General features: G+C 45.5%; 1 protein-coding gene across 1 annotated transcript in view; it reads right to left on the reverse strand.

Moving 5' to 3' along the window:
• LHFPL3 (LHFPL tetraspan subfamily member 3) overlaps positions 1 to 16,767 on the reverse strand; it is an 80,576-nt gene extending 63,809 nt beyond the window's left edge. Inside the window, exon 1 of the mRNA XM_083183016.1 lies at positions 15,911 to 16,767. Coding sequence (XP_083039142.1) covers positions 15,911 to 16,334 — 424 coding nt within the window. The 5' untranslated portion in view covers positions 16,335 to 16,767. The remainder of the gene's footprint in view (positions 1 to 15,910) is intronic.
• Positions 16,768 to 19,439: the final 2,672 nt, after the last annotated feature.

Below are 19,439 nucleotides of genomic sequence, written 5' to 3' on the forward strand. Positions count from 1 at the left end.
CGTGGTGACCCAAAATGAGAAATAGTAGGGGGTATATGGTGTAAAACCTTTTATTGCACATACAAATACATATAAATAAAAATGGAGCCACTTGGCATAATACCGTTAATGGTGGAGAACTAGGATGATATCAAAGTTCTCAAAACAGGCTTGAAGCTGAGCGGGATTAATCCCGGGATGGCCAAAAGTCCACGCTCGGTCCAGATGCCGGTCTGCAAGGGTCCACATCTCCTTGATAAAGATTGCAGGCAGCAATCGAAAACGCGTTTGGAGTGTGTTTCTTTTGGACCTTCTTTAAAAGGACTGTGGACCCTTTGGCATTGCAGACCGGCATCTGGACCGAGCGTGGACTTTTGGCCATCCCGGGATTAATCCCGCTCAGCTTCAAGCCTGTTTTGAGAACTTTGATATCATCCTAGTTCTCCACCATTAACGGTATTATGCCAAGTGGCTCCATTTCCATTTTTATTTATATGTATTTGTATGTGCAATAAAAGGTTTTACACCATATACCCCCTACTATTTCTCATTTTGGGTCACCACGACTAATTACTGAGGCCTTAAGGGAAGCAAGTATTCTCATTCAACATCAGTGTGACAGTCATCCTGGGGACCCGTGTTTGAGTTTTCCAGACTCGGAGAAGAGGAACCCTTTCACCCCAAGAGGGGCGTACGGTATTTAACTAATAGCCTTCCCTAGTTTTTGGAGAAGAGGGTTATTAGGTCGACAGGGTCATTAGGCCGACATGGGTTAGGTCGACAGTCAAAAGGTCAACATGGGTTTTTCCACATTTTTTTTGAGCCTGCATGTGCCGACAGGTAGTATTTCATGCCCTACCGTCCACTAGGGCATGGTGGGAGAATAAAATAGCATGATGAGTGCAGCGAGGTATGCGAGGGGATGCGGTGCTACATTTCAGTGTCCATGTCGACTGTGTTGACATTCGGGACAAAAAAAATGTGAAAAACCCCATGTTGACCTTTTGACTGTTGACCTTCCCCATGTCGACCTAATGACCCTGTCGACCTAACCCATGTCCACCTAGGCTCATGTCGACCTAATGACTGTCGACCAACATTGTTGTGACCTAATGGTCCATGCCCCCCCAGTAGTAACGCCGCTTAAATGCATGATAATGCCCACTGTAGCAGCGGTTACATGCATAATGCCCGCAGTGCCACATACACATATAATGCCCCCAGTAGTGCACCCCCTAGTAGAAGTGCTGCTTACATAGGTCTCCTGTAGAGACGCCACTTACATGCACAATGGGGGATATTCTGGTTGATTCGCAAGGCTGCGAATTCGCAGCCTTGCAAATCCACCAAACCCCACCCGGCGAATGAACGCCCACCTTCCCCCCTTCGCAATGTGGGTTTGCCCGCACAGGCTGCGCATGGATGTTTAGCATAAACATCCATTCGTATGCCGCGGGTAACCTCCCACATCTTTCGATGGTCACCGACCATCGAAAGACGTGGAAGGTACACGCATATAAAAGTGACTTTCAAGTCACTTACATATGCGTGCACACTGGGTCAGATATGGGCGGGCAGTTGACATCCGGTGATGTCAGCTGCCAGCCTCCTGCACCCGCATCACCGCCTCATTACTATGACAACGCCCAGCATTCTCACGGGATGGAATGCTGGGAGTTCCCATATGGAAATGGGGCAGCCCGGCGCCCCCCTGCCCTTCTCTGCCCCCCGCACGCCATTTATGGTGCGTGCACCCGGCGAACCGAAAGTTCACCGTGGGAACATTTAGCATGTAAGCGGTCCTGCTACTGAGAACATTGGTGGTTATTCTTATTTCTTCGGTTCGACCAATGTTGCGCATCTGCGCAGGCGCGTTTCTGCGCATGTGCAGACGTAGGGTGCCTACGTCTGCACATGCGCAGATGCGCAACATTGGTCGGACCGAAGGAATAAGAATAACCCCCAATGTTCTCAGTATCAGGACCGCTTACATGCTGAATGTTCCCATTAGGCGCGATAGTAGTGCCCCTTACACGCATAATGCCTGCAGTAGCAGTGCCATTTACATGCATAATGCCCCCCCAATAGCAGCCCCCACCCCACACACACAGACTGACATTACACACATTGATTGTCTCACCGCTTGCTTGGTTGTCACTCCACTTACTTAAGAGTGCTTGGCAGCCATTGTGACATACACAGTGTAGCTCCGCCCCTAGGTGTCGCTTAGCCACGCCCATTCACACGTGTAGCTCCGCCCCTTTTCGGGACACGCTGCCTGTTGCTTAATAGGACTTGTTCCAGAGGATTTTCAAGTTGCTGGCTCCACTGCCTGACGCCTCCCATTGCTTTGCATCCTTCACCCTGCTTTGATCCTTCTCTGCCGCTGCCCATGTCGTTCTGTTGATGATGATCCCCAGCCGCACGAACATTTTGCGCTGACTGCTGGGGATCAGATTCTGAGGTGGAGCTGTGACTGAGCTGTAGCTCTGCCTCTGCTAAGCACCATGGGAAGAGCTGCGGCGGGCGCACATGCGCTGCAGCCCTCCAGCGGCCATTTTGCTTTCTGGCAAAATGCCACTCCGGTCGTTTTGAGGTCTGCAGCAGCCCTGTAAGTGAGGGAGAGCGGCCGGTTCTGGTGGCTTATGGGCCGGCCCGCCGAGAAATGGCCCGGTTTCCCGGCCAGCCAATCCGCCTCTGGATGTTGAACTTTGGCAATTTTGTCCGGGGGCAGAACATTTTTCTGTACCCTGGAATCCAACAATGCTCCCTGCATACGGAAGGACCTAAAGGACTGTGCAAGAATGCTGACTTAGAGGCTGCTATGGTGGCCACAACTCTTACCCAAAAAGAAGCTCTCCAGCGAAAGGCAAGTCTTCTAGCAATTTTTGGGAATTGGTATCCACTATCCAAGAGCGTAACCAAAGTGTCCGGCATGCTACAACTGATGTAGCAGATTCCTTAGAAGCCAGTTGTAAAACATCCACTGCCACCTCACTGAGATAGGCAGCAGCATGTTTAATGTCCATTACATAAGACAACTGTTCCTCAGAAGCATTAATGTTTTCTAAAGCCTTGGCCCAAGCGTCAATAGCTAGGGCAACCTAAGCTATACCTAACACTGGCCTAGTAACAGCCCCTGAAAGGGAAAAAATTGTGTTAAGATTAGTGGTACTTGTTTCCTAGAACGGTGCCCAGATTTTCTACATACGGCACAGTAGTGAAATCTCATTGCATGGGCCATGCGATGCGATTTTTCAATGGTATATTTTCTCCACTATATCGCATCTCCCGCAAAATCGCATGCGATTTTATAGGGTGTGCGATGCCATGTCATTAACTATACAATATGATTGTCCTAAAAATAGGTTTCACACCCCCCCCCCCCCCACTATCCACGCCACCCCGTCGCTTCCTCTGTCTTTTTCACACCCTCACTATCCACGTTGGCGTGGAGTTGATTTTATATAGTGTGGTGAGCGCAATGAGCCACCAAGCCCGAAGCGTGTCGAGCGCAGCAAGCCCCGCGAGGGGACGCGGATAACTTTACATGTATTCCGCGTCTGCTCGCCACGCTTCGGGCTCGGAGGCTCGCCACACTATATAAAATCAACTCCATGCCGACGTGGATAGTGGGGGTATGAAAAAGTCGGAGGACGCATTACGCCGCCGCTCGCCACGCTTCGGGGTGGCGTGGATAGTGGGGGGGGGGGGGGGTGGGTGTAAAAACTATTATTAGGACCTATACAATCTTATTATTGTATACCTAATGTAATGGCATTTTGGGGAGGTGCAATGCGATGCCCTGGGGCACACAGAGCAGTGAATAAATTACATGAAAAAAAATCACATTGCACGGCACTAAAATGTCCCATGCGATGCGATATCACTACGCAGAATAGCCCACTAAGCAAATAGCTAGGAGATTGCCATGCCTCTAGGCGTAACTCACTAAAATCATCACACAGTGGGAATTCAGTCCTTTTTACGCTTAAACAAAGGTGACTTAGCTTTAGATGCCGCCGGCGCATCTAAAATCTGCAATCTGGTACGAACCGCCTGTACTAAGGCTCGTACGTCCAACTCTACCGAAGAATCTTGGTCTTCAGAATGAGCCCCCTGTGAACCCTCGTCTTCTGCAGAAGAGGTCTCAGACTTTCTGCACTCTGGGTACAGACGCCCACACCTCAGATTGAGTTGCACACAAAGTTTAAGGTATATCCTGCGAAAGCATGGGTGGTAGAGGCACATGAGAAGGAATTCCAAAAAAAGGTTGAGGAGGTGGAGCCGCTAAGCGGTCAGCAATACGGGACAGTACTTCCACAAAGGAAGCTACCCACTGCGGTTCCTGCGTAGTACTGACTGGGACAGGCAGTGACGGAATAGGGGGCACATAACAATTAAGGCATAGGCCACACTGTATAGGGTCCTGTGCAGACAGACCTGCAGAGCAGGATTTACAGGTGTCAAGCACAGGAACTTTAGATGCCTTAGCATTTCTGGACATTTCCCCAGAGAGCTAAAATCCCAAACTGCACTGTGACAACCTTCACAGACAATATGCACTGTGAGGTAATAACCCTAAGCACCAAAATATTTAACTTAAGCAGTAGAGCCCTTACAAAGGAGGAGGAAAAGGTACTAAAAAGGAGGTTTATTAATATTGCCCCTCTAGTAAAAATTTTATAGTTTTGATTTTTTTGCTGACTTGCAAAAATATATACGCAAGCTCACAGTTAAAAAAAATTTTCTTAGTAAGGACGGAAGCGAATTGGAAGCAATCCAAGTTCCCTCGGACGCCCAATTTCACCCTAAATCAACTTTCTCCTCTACCCACCAAAAAGGAGCATTCATTGAATGTTTTAATAAATTAGTCCTTGAGGTTGAATAAACCTTAAAAAAAGAAAAGGAAAAATTGTAACAACTAAAAAAGAGTGTCAGGCATTGAAGTCCCTGAAAAAACAAAGGGAGGTCGTCATTAAACCGGCAGACAAAAGGTGGTAGGGGGGGGGGGGGTAGTCCTTATGGATCTAAAAGATTATATAGCGGTGATCGAGAAACAATTGGGTGATGGAAAAAAACATACGAAAAATTTAAAACGGATCCTCTTAATAAAATGTAAAAATCATTATTGACACTAATCACTAATGCATGTCATTTCTAAATTAGAATTTGAAATTTTGAATATTCAGGATGCATCCACACCCACTATATATATATATATCTTACCAAGGATTCAAAAGGACCCCCTTCACCGTCCCGGTAGGCCAATAATTTCTGGCACAAATAGCATTACATCCAATCTATCCGCAGTAGTAGATCATTATCTACAACTGCTTGTAAAAAAGACCAATGCCTACTTAAAAGACTCAAATGAAGTATTGAAACTTCTGGGTGACGTATCGTGGAAAGACAGCTATACTATGGTAACAGCTGATGTTTCCACTCTATACACCATCATTAAAGAAGATATAGGCCTAGAAGCAGTAGAAGTTTTTCTGAATCAAACAGAATATTCAGAGAACCTCAAACATTTCCTCCTTGATAGTATCAAATTTATCCTCTGTAACAATTATTTTTATTTTAATGGGCACTATTATATACAGCGAGTTGGTACTGCTATGGGCACCAGGTTTGCCTCCAGCTATGCAGACCTCTTCATGTCATATTGGGAACATCAAACCGTATGGCATGGGGGGGGGGGGGGGGGGGAGCTGGGGGCAGCCTGGTGCTATGGCGTCGATTTATTGACGATATACTATTCCTATGGGATAACAATTCAGAGAATTCCGAAAATTTAGATACCTTCTGCACGAATCTAAATGTAAATACCAATGACATCAAATTGTCCTTTGTAAAAAGGAATAGTGAATTGCATTTTTTAGACTTATGTCTTTATATGAAAGATGGGTCTTTAAATACAAAGAAACCCACTGACTCGGACAGTCTAATTGAAAAAACTAGCCAACATCACCAGAATTGGCTTGATGGAATACCATTCAGCCAATTCTTGAGAGTCAAAAGGAGTTGTTCTGAACAGTCTGTCTATAAAGAACAAATAGACGAAATGAGAAAAAGGTTACTCTAAAACTCTGATAGATGGAGCTCAGAAGAGGATAAATAAAATCAAAAGATCGCAATTGATTTCACATAAAAAACAAGAAAAGGAGAAAGATGATTTGATGCAATGGTCCTTTATCAGTAAATTTCATTGTCAATACAAAGAGGTTGAAAACATTATTAAAAGAAATTGGAAGATTCTTAAAAATGACCGTGTTTTGGGCCCAGAACTTCCAAAATATCCCAGGTTCATATATAGAAGGTCTAAAACAATTAAGAATACTGTGGTTCAAAGTGCCATGGAAGCACCTAAGAGAAATAGTATTAGGAGTCAAGGCTTCCACTGCTGTGGCTTATGTCTTCCGTGCCGCACAGTAAAAGGCACAAGCAAGATTAAAGACTTTGAAGTTAAGGGAATTCATTACACTATTAAAGATTTCCTGACCTGTAATTCAAGAAATGTAGTATATGGCTTGGAATGTAGATGTGGATGAGGATTGTCTATGTGGGTAAAACCACAAGGCCCCTAAAAACTAGATTATCCGAGTATAATATCAGGAAGGGACTTGACACCCACACAGTATCAGCACACTTCAAAAAGATACATGATTCGAAACCTTGTCATATTAAAGCTTTTTGGGGGATCCAGCAAACTAACCCAAATTGGAGGTACAATAACCTGGATGTTAGACTTGCGAAATCCGAATTGCAGTGGATTTACAAAATAAAAACACTTGTGCCACATGGCCTAAATAGCGATTTCGAACTCAAGTGGTTCTTATAATCATGTGTCTTTTTGTTGTTTTCCTTTTTCTGCTATTCTTGTCTCTCACCTTAATTTTAATTTTTTTTGTATTATTGTAAGCAATTCCCCATGTAATACCTCATTAATGTATATTTTTATGCTGTTTGTCTTTCGGGCATTTGGATGGACATTGTTATGATGGACTTACTATAGAGGACATTGTATCTCGAAAACTAAATTTTATATACGCTCATTGGATAAAGTCTTATGGAGAACATTACTATTCCATCAAAGATGGCGGAGCGTCCCATTTGAGTGAAAATGAATTCCACAGAGCGGAAACCAAATAAGAGAACTTTTTTCCTGGTCACTCTAAAGATGGTGAAGCGTTCCAGTGAGCAGATATGCTTTCCACTTGGAGGAAGCACATACGGGATGATGCGATACGTCACTTCCGGTACGGAGGTGAAACTCTGGCACCTGATTTTTGTTTATCTTGATGATGTGGGGTATATTAAGGCCCCGTTCACTGATGAGCACTATGCTTCTGAGGAAGGGCTGGATTGGCCCGAAAGCGCGCTCAAGCAAAAGTGATCATCATTGAACGGATCCCTGTCCTGAGGCTGAACGATCGACTGTTCCTGCACCCACCGCTGGCCGGCAAGTAGCAGATGAGTGTGATCCTTGCCCAGTACAGAAACTTTGATTCCGTTACCCCGAGGGGTTATATGCTTGTTTTTACTCTTTTCATGTAAGTGCGTCTAATAAATGTAATTTGTTTAATTTAAAACAAAATTGCACTATATGCACTTTCTTCAAGTTCCATAGGAAACTATAAAGGAAAAAACCATCTGTCTGCCTGAAAGATCTCCTGTGGACCCTGAAGAGGATCACCGTTTTTTGGACATCTCCATGGAAACTCACCGTTTTATGGGTATCCCCATGAAAACTCTGGGCGTTCCAGTGGAAACGCAGGCAGGCCGATGCATGCCCGGGCAGGTGGCCCTCTCCGGCTGAAAGAAAAGTCAGTATCACTGACTTTTTTCCGAAGGGGACAGAATAAAGTCGATGGTAGTGACCATCAAATGATTTCTGTCCCCTTCAGCTGCATGCAAGGGGATGTGTTCTCAGACACATCCCCTCACATGCTACCGATGGGATGTGGGCAGTGCTGGTTGGGTCATTCGGCGGGGCAGCGCTGACCTGGGAGTGAACACAGCCTAGCAAACTCCTGCCTCCTAGGGGTGTGGTATGCTGGGCCATCAGTATACCGACATCTGGATCCTGACTCCTGTTACTCTGACAGGGGAGTGCAATGAAGCCCCTTGTGGGCTTGCTGCACTCGCCACGCTGACAGTGGATCTCTGTGCATGCCACAGGCTCTATTTTCTCTCAATGGGGGCCGTGGATCCACACGAGGGAGAATAGCCCCTGACTGTTCTGCATTTAACAGTCGGAATTCCGATGTCGGTATACTGACCATCAAAATCCTGACTTTAAGGAGGTCGTCTGGCACCCCCTAGCAGCCCCACAATAGATGTAGCCACCTTATCACTGCCACAATGCGTACACATGGGAATAAGCATAGTGGCAAACTGTAGTGAACACCTGCTGTGACTAGTCATAGTGGGCTTTCTCTCCTTAGAAGGCTATAGCCCCATAAACAGTAGAGGATATAGTAAAAGATATAGCTCAAATAGTCAATGACCCGCACGTTCAGCAAGTCCCAGTGTTTTCATTAAACAATATCATTTACCAATATCATTCAGTGTGTACATCCAATATCGGCAACTCATGGCCATGTGTGTGAATGGGGCTGTAGGTGTGCGCATCATAGACACGGGCACACTAGTTCCGTCATCCATGGTATTGATAAGCGTGGCTACATCTGACCTAGCATAGTTCTTATAATATAGCATGTCAATGAAGGCTTACTCCGCTGGAAGTGGTAGAAGGTAACAATAATTGACTACAGGGGCGTAACTAGAACTTTGTCGACCCCACAGCAAAATCTTGAAAGAACCCCCATGAAAAAAAAACCCACATGCAGCACTGCAGGCACACCCCCTCAGCACCCCACTGCAGTACAAGTTATTACCTGCTGGAGAGGATAGAGTAATGCAGGGTAGTAGGGAGGTGAGACAATAGGCGGTAGGGAGCAGATAGACGCAGAGTGGTAGGGAGGGGATAGGTTGGGGCTCCCATGGACTGCTAATCTCTTTATCTGGATTACATACTGCCATAAAACGTGTCTGACGGGGTGGGGGGTGATCCTGGGCCCCATAGCAGCTACATCCGCTGCACCTATGGTAGTTATACTACTGCATTTAACGGTTATTGTAGTGTAGCAGTTATTGTATCTGCTTAACTAATTCTCCACGGAGTAGGGATGGCCATCGATATGGTCGATATGATCAATGGTAAATGGTCATCCCAACCACAGAGTACAAATTGTGGCTGCTGGTAGCTGACTGATTATGTTCTCAGTCTTTGACGGACTCGCTGACACTGACACACACACACCCCCTCTTTTGGCCACGCCCCCCTTTATAAGAAACAAACTCTCCTATGCAGCAGGAGTCGCAGGACCCGGTCAGCGCTAGATGTGGTTTAAGTGCAAAACTGCTATTGCGCTTGTCGAGATGAGCCTTTCCTGGGCTAGGCATGCATGCCCTAGGCATTTGCCTACTTTGCCTATGCCGAGGGCCTGCTCTGTCCATATTACACAAATATATCAAGGTCTATAGATATCACAGTCCGCAGTTAGGCAGATTAGTGGATGCAAATTTGCAGACTGGAGAATCTGCAGAAATACAGTATAACAGGACAAAACTTAATATGCTTTTCAAATGCACTTCAATAACAGTAGTCTATAGTTTTATCTAATGTACTTACAAAGCTAATGTATAATCTACAGTATTACTACATGTACTACTTTGAAATGGTAAAACACAGAGCATTAATAAGAGGAAAGCAGCCATGTATCTGGGAACAAAATTCTGAAACTGTCAGGCTGTTCATAATCACAAGAGCCAAGAAAAACCTGACATAATACTGTTTGTTATTTATTGGGTAGATACTGTATTACAATTGTCATTAATACTCCAGTGTGATGATCAAGTCAGTAGTAAGCATTTGAAAAATAACTATAGTCTTCAACATAAAGCACCCAGGGTTAGATGTGTATCAATTGTAATATTAATGGGACATATTGTATAAAGCCTCTCACTCTTGGTGCAATCAGGTCACTAATCATAATTGCCAAACATCTAAACTTTAATCTATGTGGTCACCCACCGCAACTCTCCCAACATGACCCTCTCCAGGAGGGACACAATACTCTAATTCTGCACTTTCCTCTTAATTCAGGGCTACCATCGCCTGTGTTGAAGCACCATTCTGATCACTTAACCTGTTCAACATACTGTAGGTGATAATAATCCTACATTAAGAGAGAAGTCCAGGAACAGAGCATTGTGTCACTCCTGGAGATGGTCATGTTGGGAGGCATGCCACCGCACTGTACCAGGGTTGCCTACCTGACCCTCTCCTTCAGGGAGAAAATGCTCTGTTCCTGGACTTACCTTTGCTAGGTGCATACCTTACCATATATGTACAGTGACTGTACATATATGGTAAGGTATGCACCTAGCAAAGATACTATATTAATCCATTTTCTACTGCATTGTTCCTAAGTTCCACTTCAGACATCAAACCATAGATATCCATGTAAAGTCAAACTTTCAATCTGGCACTCAGCTGCAATGCTGGTAGACACCTACACATTTATCTGTCCAATCTATCTGGTGGGAACAAAAATTTGGCAATGTATGGGAGCAAATGAGACTCAACCATTTACTCGCAAATGCTGTAAAACAAACAATTGTAATCAAGATAAATTGGTTAAAGTCGTTTGATATATTAAAGTAAACCAAACAATCATTTTTAGCCATTTTCCAGTGTTTGGGAGCAATTGATCGATTTTCATTTTCTTCCATACATTTCCAGATTTTTGTTCCCAACAGACAGATTGGACAGATAAATCTGTGTGTGTACACAGCTTAAGCGTCAAAAGCATACCATCATACATGACCCTCTCCATGAGAGAAAATGCTCTGTTCCTGGAATTCCCTGGTAATGTATGATTGCCATCACCTGTGGGGAACTAGTTAATTGATAAAAAAAGGTGTTTCACCACAGGTGATGGCAATCATACATTAAGTCCAGCATTTTCTCCCTCATGGAGAGGTTCAAGTAGGCAAGTATGCATACCATGCTAGGTGTCCTTCTAAGGGAGTGCACTTCCGAATACAAGCAATCGAAGCCGCAGGCCAAGTCTTTAATATGGTGAAAAAAATCAGTGTTTATTGTAGATTACAATAATACATTAAGTATGTTAACAATTAACAGTCCAGAAAGTACAATGTGCAAATGTTTTAAACAAGATATTAGGAATAGTATAGAAGAGTGAAGATAATAAGGAGTAATACAATCTGGTAGATATTGTAGCATTAACATATGTTTTTATAAAACAATCCATGGCTCTCTATACAGTTGGTTAACAGCTGCAGAGCTACAGATTGGCCAGTCATAGAACATGTGGTTTCCCAATAAATTGTAAATTCACAGAATAGATTAGCTTTTCTACTCGTACTTACCATCAAGAAAAAAAGGTAAATAGCAAAAAAACAATACTTTACTTTAAAAGCTATGGAGCTGATTCAGTCTGACACAGTGGAGCATGTTTTTCCTTATGCACGTGTCTAAAGGTGCCCATATACTACAACAATTTGGGCCGATTTCACCTGATCCCAACAGATCAGGCAGTGAAATCGTCTGAAACGGACGTGTTTGACCCGTGCACATCGGGTTAGACCCTGGGAGACTGGACCACCTGAAAGTATTTTTTAATTTTATTCTGTTGCCGCTTCCCGCCACTGCCTGACTCTCCTGCCCCCCCCCCCCCCGCAGCTACTGGGAGTTTTACATGCAATAAATCGCATGTAATTTACTGCATGTCAAAATGGCACATCAGGTGCCAAATTGTAGGTGAGCCTCCCAGGGAGTTGCCAGGAGAGCTCAAGGGGAATTTGGTCTGACTTGTCCTTAGGAAAAGTAGGATAAGTGTATGGGGGCCTTAAGTTGCACTGCACATGAATCCGGATTGCATGCAAATAGTAACAGTTGTGTTCTGGCCTTGCATGGGCTGCGACAGGGAGCGGCTGTTTACTGAGATGGCCAAAAATATGGGTGTGTTATAGGTGTGTCACCAATAATGATTGTGCACAAAAATGCACTTAAACCGAGAGCTACACACAAACTTTCATTTCCACATGATTTAAGTAACATATTTACTTGTTAAAAAAAGACCCTGTAAGGGGTCTATTTATTATTAATCACATATTCAGTGCGATCACACTGCAGTATGTGACTAGACCTTGCCAACGTAATAAAGAGCACTAGCAGGGACAGGGGCTCCAAAAAATGCTCAACCCTGCACTGTGATCATACATGCACAGCGCCCATTTCCTAGGAGGGTTCCGGGGGAACCATCTGCCAGCTAGCATTTTGAATAGTAGCCCATAGGTTAGAGTGGGCTTTTGCCATCTTCAGGGGTTACTGAGTAAAGGTTTAGAGTTTGTCTGCGGAGGTGGGGGACTTTTTGGGTATAGTGAAATATATTCACAGAAGCATGGTTCGTACCCAATCTCTGAAGAGAACTAGCTTGTCTAACCTTAATAGGCACTACCGGTTACATAGAGTAAATATCACTACATCAAATGGTTGTTAAGGAAAACAACTTCCACATATTATATTAGAAACACTAACTTTTCTATAACTTTTGTTTATGCTCAAGCCCCATACACATTAGGCCAGGCATGTCCATACTATGGCCCTCCAGCTGTTGTGAAACTGCAAGTCCCATCATGCCTTGCCACTGTTTTGCTATTAGGGAATGCTAAAACTATGGCATGGCATGCTGTGATGTGTATTTTCACAACAGCTGGAGGGCCATAGTTTGGACATGCCTGCATTAGGCAATCCCACTCAACATTGATACTGCCAGCATGGAACCAGCATCGTCAAGTGCATACACACTTCCTGATACCAGCAGGAATTGTGTATGCACATTGTGTATAGAAATTTTGGTGCCCTGTACAAGAAAGGGAATTACTGTGTACTCTCCACACCCAATAACTAAAACAGGGGTGTGGCTTCATGGGGAAGGGGCGTGGTCACATAATAGTACCATATACTATTTATTAAATTGCTAAAATATGCATAAATTTTAAATAAATATCTTATGAAGATAAAACAATGATATGGACACACTTAGAGGATGTTCATAAATTATTGGAATACTCAGTCCTGGGCAGTATAAAGAACACAATTTGGTGCAAATGTAACATTCAAGGTGGTGATCTCACCGTTGGAATCTACAACCTGGTATGGTTAATTGGTCACAGCTGGAGGCAGATAAAAAGATGGCATAAGTCCTCACCAGTGTGCGGGAAGGACCAGTCCAGATGTTGAAGTCCCAAAAGGCAATGAGTTAGGAAGTAAGTTTCCCGATAATGGTAAGCACCAATGTACATGAAGATAGAACCAGGCTGGATAAATGGAGTCCAAAAAGGCAATGGATGAGAGTGTTTATCCCGCTGGATTCAGGTCCAAGGCTGGCTCGGAGTATATAGTAATATACCCATTGCCTTTTGGGACTCCATCTATCCAGCCTGGTTCTATCTGCATGCATTGGTGCCTACAATCATCGTGAAACTCCCTAACCCATTGCCTATTGTGACGTTAACATCCAGACTTGATCCACCTTCCCGCACACTGGTGAGGACTTATGCCATCTTTTTATCTGCCTCCAGCTGTGACCAACTAACCATACCAGGTTGTGTATTCCAGCGGTATGATCACCACCTTGAATGTTACATTTGCACCAAATTGTGTTCTCTTTATACTGCCCAGAACTGAGCATTCCAAGAAGTTATGCACATCGTCTAAGTGTGTCCATATCATTGTTTTATAATATCATTTATTATTTTTTTAAATATATGCATATTTTAGCAATTTAATAAATAGTACATTTTATTTATGTACAATTGATCCAACTCATTATTTGTGTAGCACTGTCAATTTTTCTTTTGTGTGCAATTTCCTCTTAGGGATCTAACTATTCCCTTGGACAGCAGCTTAACAAAACCCCCCCACACAGGCACCTGGTTTTTCTTGGTAACCCTTTTTACACACAAAAAAATATTAAATATGCCCTTTACTCTATAGTAATGCCAATTTATTTTTATAACAGAATGGAATGGAAAAGGCGGGTTGCCTTTTCCTGTAAAGTCAAAAGTTACACTTTTTGTTAGTGAAATAACATTTAAAAAAAGCAACAACATCCAACCTACAGAACAGCTGTGTGTTAGTGTATCCCTCCCACTGTCACTCTGATTTTGCTAACGCAGAACAGTTTTTTTACTGCACTTTTGTATGCACTAAAGCAGGGGTGTCAAACTCAAATTCATCGGGTGCCGCATCAGCAGTTTGGTCACCCTCAAAGGGCCGGTTGTATCTGTAGGTCCCCCTGTATAATTATAATGCCATGACACCACAGGCTGCTCCCCCTGTATAATATAAAATGAATGCCATGACACCACAGGCTGCTCCCCCTGTATAATAATAATGCCATGACACCACAGACTGCTCCCCCTGTATAATATAATAAAAGTAATGCCATGACACATAAATGATTATACAGGAGGAGCAGCCTGTGGTGTCATGGCATTATTATTATTATACACGGGGACACCCCAGGAAACAGCAGACATATATATTTTTTTTATTGTGAGTGTGATCCTCATCCTCACTTACTGTTTCTCCGTCTGTCCTGCAGCTGCTGCGTCTTCCAGCTTTTCTTCACTGCTTGCTGCGGCCACACTGTCCCCGACTCCCGGTCCAGCTTCCCTGCCTGCTCCTACTTCTCTACAGACGCATGGGCGGGCGGCGTCATCGTCATAACGTCCCCACCCAGTGTCTGTCACTGCCGGGCATCAGAGGGAACAGGCGGCCGGGCCCTCCTCCACGTAGCCGTGGAGGCCGACGGCCATGTTTCTGTAGCCGCATACATATGTGCCTACAGGAACATGGCCGCCGACAGTGGAGGAACAGGTAAGGTGGCCGCGGTGGGGTGGGTGAGAGGAGGTGGCCTAGGCAGGAGCTGAGACACACTGCCCGGGCCACATGACGAGGTCTGGCAGGCCGGATTTGGCCCGCGGGCCTTGTGTTTGACACCCGTGCACTAAAGCCTGCAATGCCGGGGTACTCCTGCAAAGAGGGGGGGGGGGGGGGGGGTGGTGGTGTATCACCAGAAACAGATGGCGAAACCCTATAGGCTCATACACACTGGGCGACTTTGAGCTGAAATCTGCTCAAAACAGCATGTTTGAGCAGCTTTCAACTCAAAGCAGCCCAGTGTGTATGCCCCAGCGATGAACGGTGAATGCTGCGGCATGCTCCCGCAGCGATGAACGTGATCATCGCTGTCCAAACACGCTGGGCATAGTCGCCTTATGGACCTTAACGGTCATAAATCCCTTCCAGCATGCCCAGATACGTCACTTTGGGGATGCGCAGAGGGCGTCCCGGGTCTCAGACCCAGAAGTCTACGGACGGTTCCACATCGCAAAGGACAGCTCTTATCATCGCAAGAGCTGTCCTTTGCGTTAATAAACACATGTTAGTCCTATGCAATTATTATGGATGCGGTAGCCAACGAATACCGTAAGCGGGGACAAGGATGTTAGAGCATCCTGCCCAGTAAATAGAGATACTGTAGGTTTGAGGCAGGCCGTGGAAATACATACAGATTATATCAGACCTTTAGCGTTTCTTCAAGTGGAATATGACATGTGAAGTAAAGTTAAGAACAACTGACCCATAAGTTCGACACCAAAGAGCACAGCTGCTGCACAACCTCCTGGGAGGGGAAGTAATCAGCAGCCTTATCCTACACTGATATGGGGAACCCACTGACAGCCTCCGCCTTGAGTGCTGTGCAGGAGTGGAGCAGGATGTACCACCAATGGTGGCGACAATGTTTTGCAGACAGGACCCACTCACCGGAGGAAAGCTGCATCCAGGCGCAGATCTTGTACACGGTGGCCGTGTTGCAGAAAAAGAAGAGGACGAAGGACACAATGCAGGCGATGATAAGCGTCATGGACAGGCCGATAAAAAAGGAGGCGGATTTGAAGGCTCCCGAGGGGATGGAGGAGAAATCGGTGACGCTGCCGGTGCAGGTGAGCTCTTTATTGAAGCCGCTGCCAATGCAATAGTGGAAAAGTCCGAAGTAGCCGGCCTGGGGAGTGTCCACCCCATCCCCTATCCAGTAAGGTTGGATGAAGCAAACGATGTTGACGATGGCGAAGCAGATGGTGAAAATCGCCCACAGTACCCCGATGGCCCGCGAGTTGCGGATGTAATTGGCGTGGTAGATCTTGGCCGCCTCCTGAGGGGATAACATCGCTAAGGCAGGGTCCGTCATCCCAGCACCAGGGACAGCGGCACGCCGCGGAATGGAGGAAGCAGCAGCAACTACGGGGCAGACAAATCACAGCAGCGGCGGCATTGAGGGAAACTGACACTTCCCTAAGCCACGAAGCGTCATTGAGGTTCCCGCACGCACCGGGCCCGTGCTCCCTGCTCGCCTCGACAACCGTTAACGGTCACTGCGACCTACTGCAGATCCGCATCCTAATGTGTCAGAAGCAGGCGCTACCATGGCGAGTGGGGAGGGGAGAGACGAGCGCGAGGAGAGCGTATGCTGGGTGTCTGAGTAGAGATGACGGGAGGATACCAAGTGCTCTGTGCTCATGACATCCACCCCCCCACAGCCGTCGTCGTCTCCCCCCTTTCGGTGCACCGTGTGAGCGCATCCAGGGCACGTGCTGGTGACGGTTTGGCGCGGGAAGTGTGAGAGGAGAGAAGCGGCGCGCGCTCTAAATATAGTTCTCGTGGTGCTGAAGCTGAGGCGGCCTCCAGCGCGCCGGCAGCTGTCAAGGCGTCTGGGGCAGGCAGGCAAAGCGCTACAAAGCTCAGTATTCTCATTGTATATTAATAATACTGTATATTTAATATACAGTAACAGGATACCAAAATAGGGGTATTATCACATCAGGGGCTGTTATGTTTGTGGGTTTGTCGATAAACTACTAAATTTTCCTGGTCTTAACACAATGGCAGGTATTCAATGCTGTGGGCGAGTGGAGCAGAGCTTCCTGCTCGCTGTCACCACTCACCCTGACAGCATTCAACGCAGCCCCCTCGTATGCCAATTCCCCCTCGCTCCATTTTTTGAGCGAGGGGGAATTGGCGTATGCGGCTCCTGAACCAGCGAGACTCGCAGCTAAATACAGCGAGTTTCCTGCATTAGCCGCGGGTCTCGCTGTTTTGGGGAATTCTCGCCGTCCTGTGACGGCGAGGATTTCCCCAGAACATTGAATAGAGCGAGCGACAGGGGTGTTAGGGGTGCACAGGCACCCCCAAATGCTGTGCCCACCCTTATGTACACCTATCTGCCGCTAGCAAAACCTTTTACCAAAGACTTTTGCTTTTTAGAACTGTATTCCATTAAAAGAAGCACCCATAGATGAATTGTGGGTACTTATGTATTATCTGGGCTCCCATGTTAAATGCACCCCATTTTTTCATACCCCTACTATCCAACTGCGCATGGAGTTGATTTTATATAGTGTGGCGAGGGGACGCGGTCTCATAAGAAAAACGGGAGCCCAGATATTACATAAGTACCGAATTGTGTTTTGCATTGTTAATTGCACTAGACATTGTCATATCACTACATATCTGCGTCATCCATATAAGTTTTTTACTTTATTTGCATGTACTGTTACACAGAGTAAAGCTGCTCATACACGGAGCCGTTCGCCGGCATCCGTTCTGTACTATGTGATGTGTGCTCCCGCGCATCACATAGTACAGTACAAAAAGTATGTGCTGCACATACTTTTTGTACTAGGTACACATCGTATCGGATAGCAGTGCATGCACTAGGGATGCGATCCGATCCTATGTGTGCTGTTTAAGTCCCAAACGGATCCGTTAAACGGACCGTGTATGGGCAGCTTAAGAGAGATGTTTTATATTGTAGTTAGTGCCAATAAATGTGGTAGACTTGCCTGATTGGCAGTGTTAGACACAACCAATGGGCGGTGTTAGACATGCCCAATAGGTGGTGCCAGGCACATCCCTTTGATGGTGCACCCCCTAATAAAATGTGCTGCGCACGCCTATGGGTGGCACAATCATTTTTCAAAGTGACACTGTACCAGTGCTACAGCCCTGTGCATGATTTTAGCCAGTATCGCTGGCTAAATGGTCGCTGAGAAACATATCACCCTTGGTTTCAGTGTGTACTGGGCGATAAATATGCTAGGAGTGTGCTGCTACAGCCAGCCCTTAATGATCGCTGCTGCAAATTGCTGGCACTGCACCAACGATTTCTGCTCAAAATAAAATAGAGGTTAAAAAAAAACAAAAGACATACTTTCTTGCAATTTTCAGTCAAAATCGCTGGTGGCTGATGAAAACGGTACAATGATCAATATGAACAATTTAAACATGCTTGGGATAGGCATATAAATATCCTTACAAATAAATAAGGATTAAAAAGGGTTGAGATTACCTGAAGGGTAAAAAAAAAGGAGCAGACTAGATGGGCCAAATGGTTCTTATCTGCCGTCAAATTCTATGTTTCAAATTCTACATTTCAAATATGGTTGCTGAGCAATATATTGCTCAGAGATATTTAGATGAAATTGCTGAGCAACCAAATTGCACTGTGTGGAAAATGGTCTTGGAGAGGTGGTGGAACACCTTTCCCCCACCTCATTTCAAGCCCCCCACACACACACAAAGAAGCACAACTGCATTATCATTGTACCACACATAGGGCCTGATTCTGGCTCACTTGCAAAAGCAAATTCTTTCACAAATGGACAAAACCGTGTGTATTGCCGGGGTGGGGGGGCAGATGTAATATGTGCAGAGAGCGTTAGGCCCATACACACTAGAAGATTTTCCCCCTGCACGGCACAGAAAAAAGCCGTCCTGAAAGCCACTCTTCTCCTGGTATAACGAGCAGAAGAACGGCTTTCCCGGCGATGTTGCGGGAGCGCGGAGCAGCGCTCATCGCCGGGCCATACACACTGGGCGGCTTTGAGCTGAAAGCCACTCAAACCTGCTGTTTTGAGTGACTTTCAGCTCAAAGTCGCCCAGTGTGGGCCTACAGATATATCTCTCACCAAAGTAGTGCGTGCACACTAAAGGCCCATACACACTTGAAGATTTTCATTTCAAAAGACTTTGCCAAAATCTTTGATAGCTATATCTTTCACCAAAGTAGTGCGTACACACTGAGCTATTTTTCCCCAAAGAGCAAGAGATTTTCAGGAGGCGAAAGACTTTGCTGAAAATCTTTCATTATAAATGGGCTGGGTTTGAATTCCAAGGGTTCCATATATACAGTACATTGGTGGCAGTGGGCATATAAATATATAAACATTGGTGGGCAGTGTTGATGCTAATTTATGATTTATGCATTGCTGGCACAGACCAGCAATGTATACGTTAC

Source organism: Crinia signifera, chromosome 4 (assembly GCF_055691185.1).
Source record: "Crinia signifera chromosome 4, ASM5569118v1, whole genome shotgun sequence".
NCBI classification, from domain to species: Eukaryota; Metazoa; Chordata; class Amphibia; order Anura; family Myobatrachidae; genus Crinia; species Crinia signifera.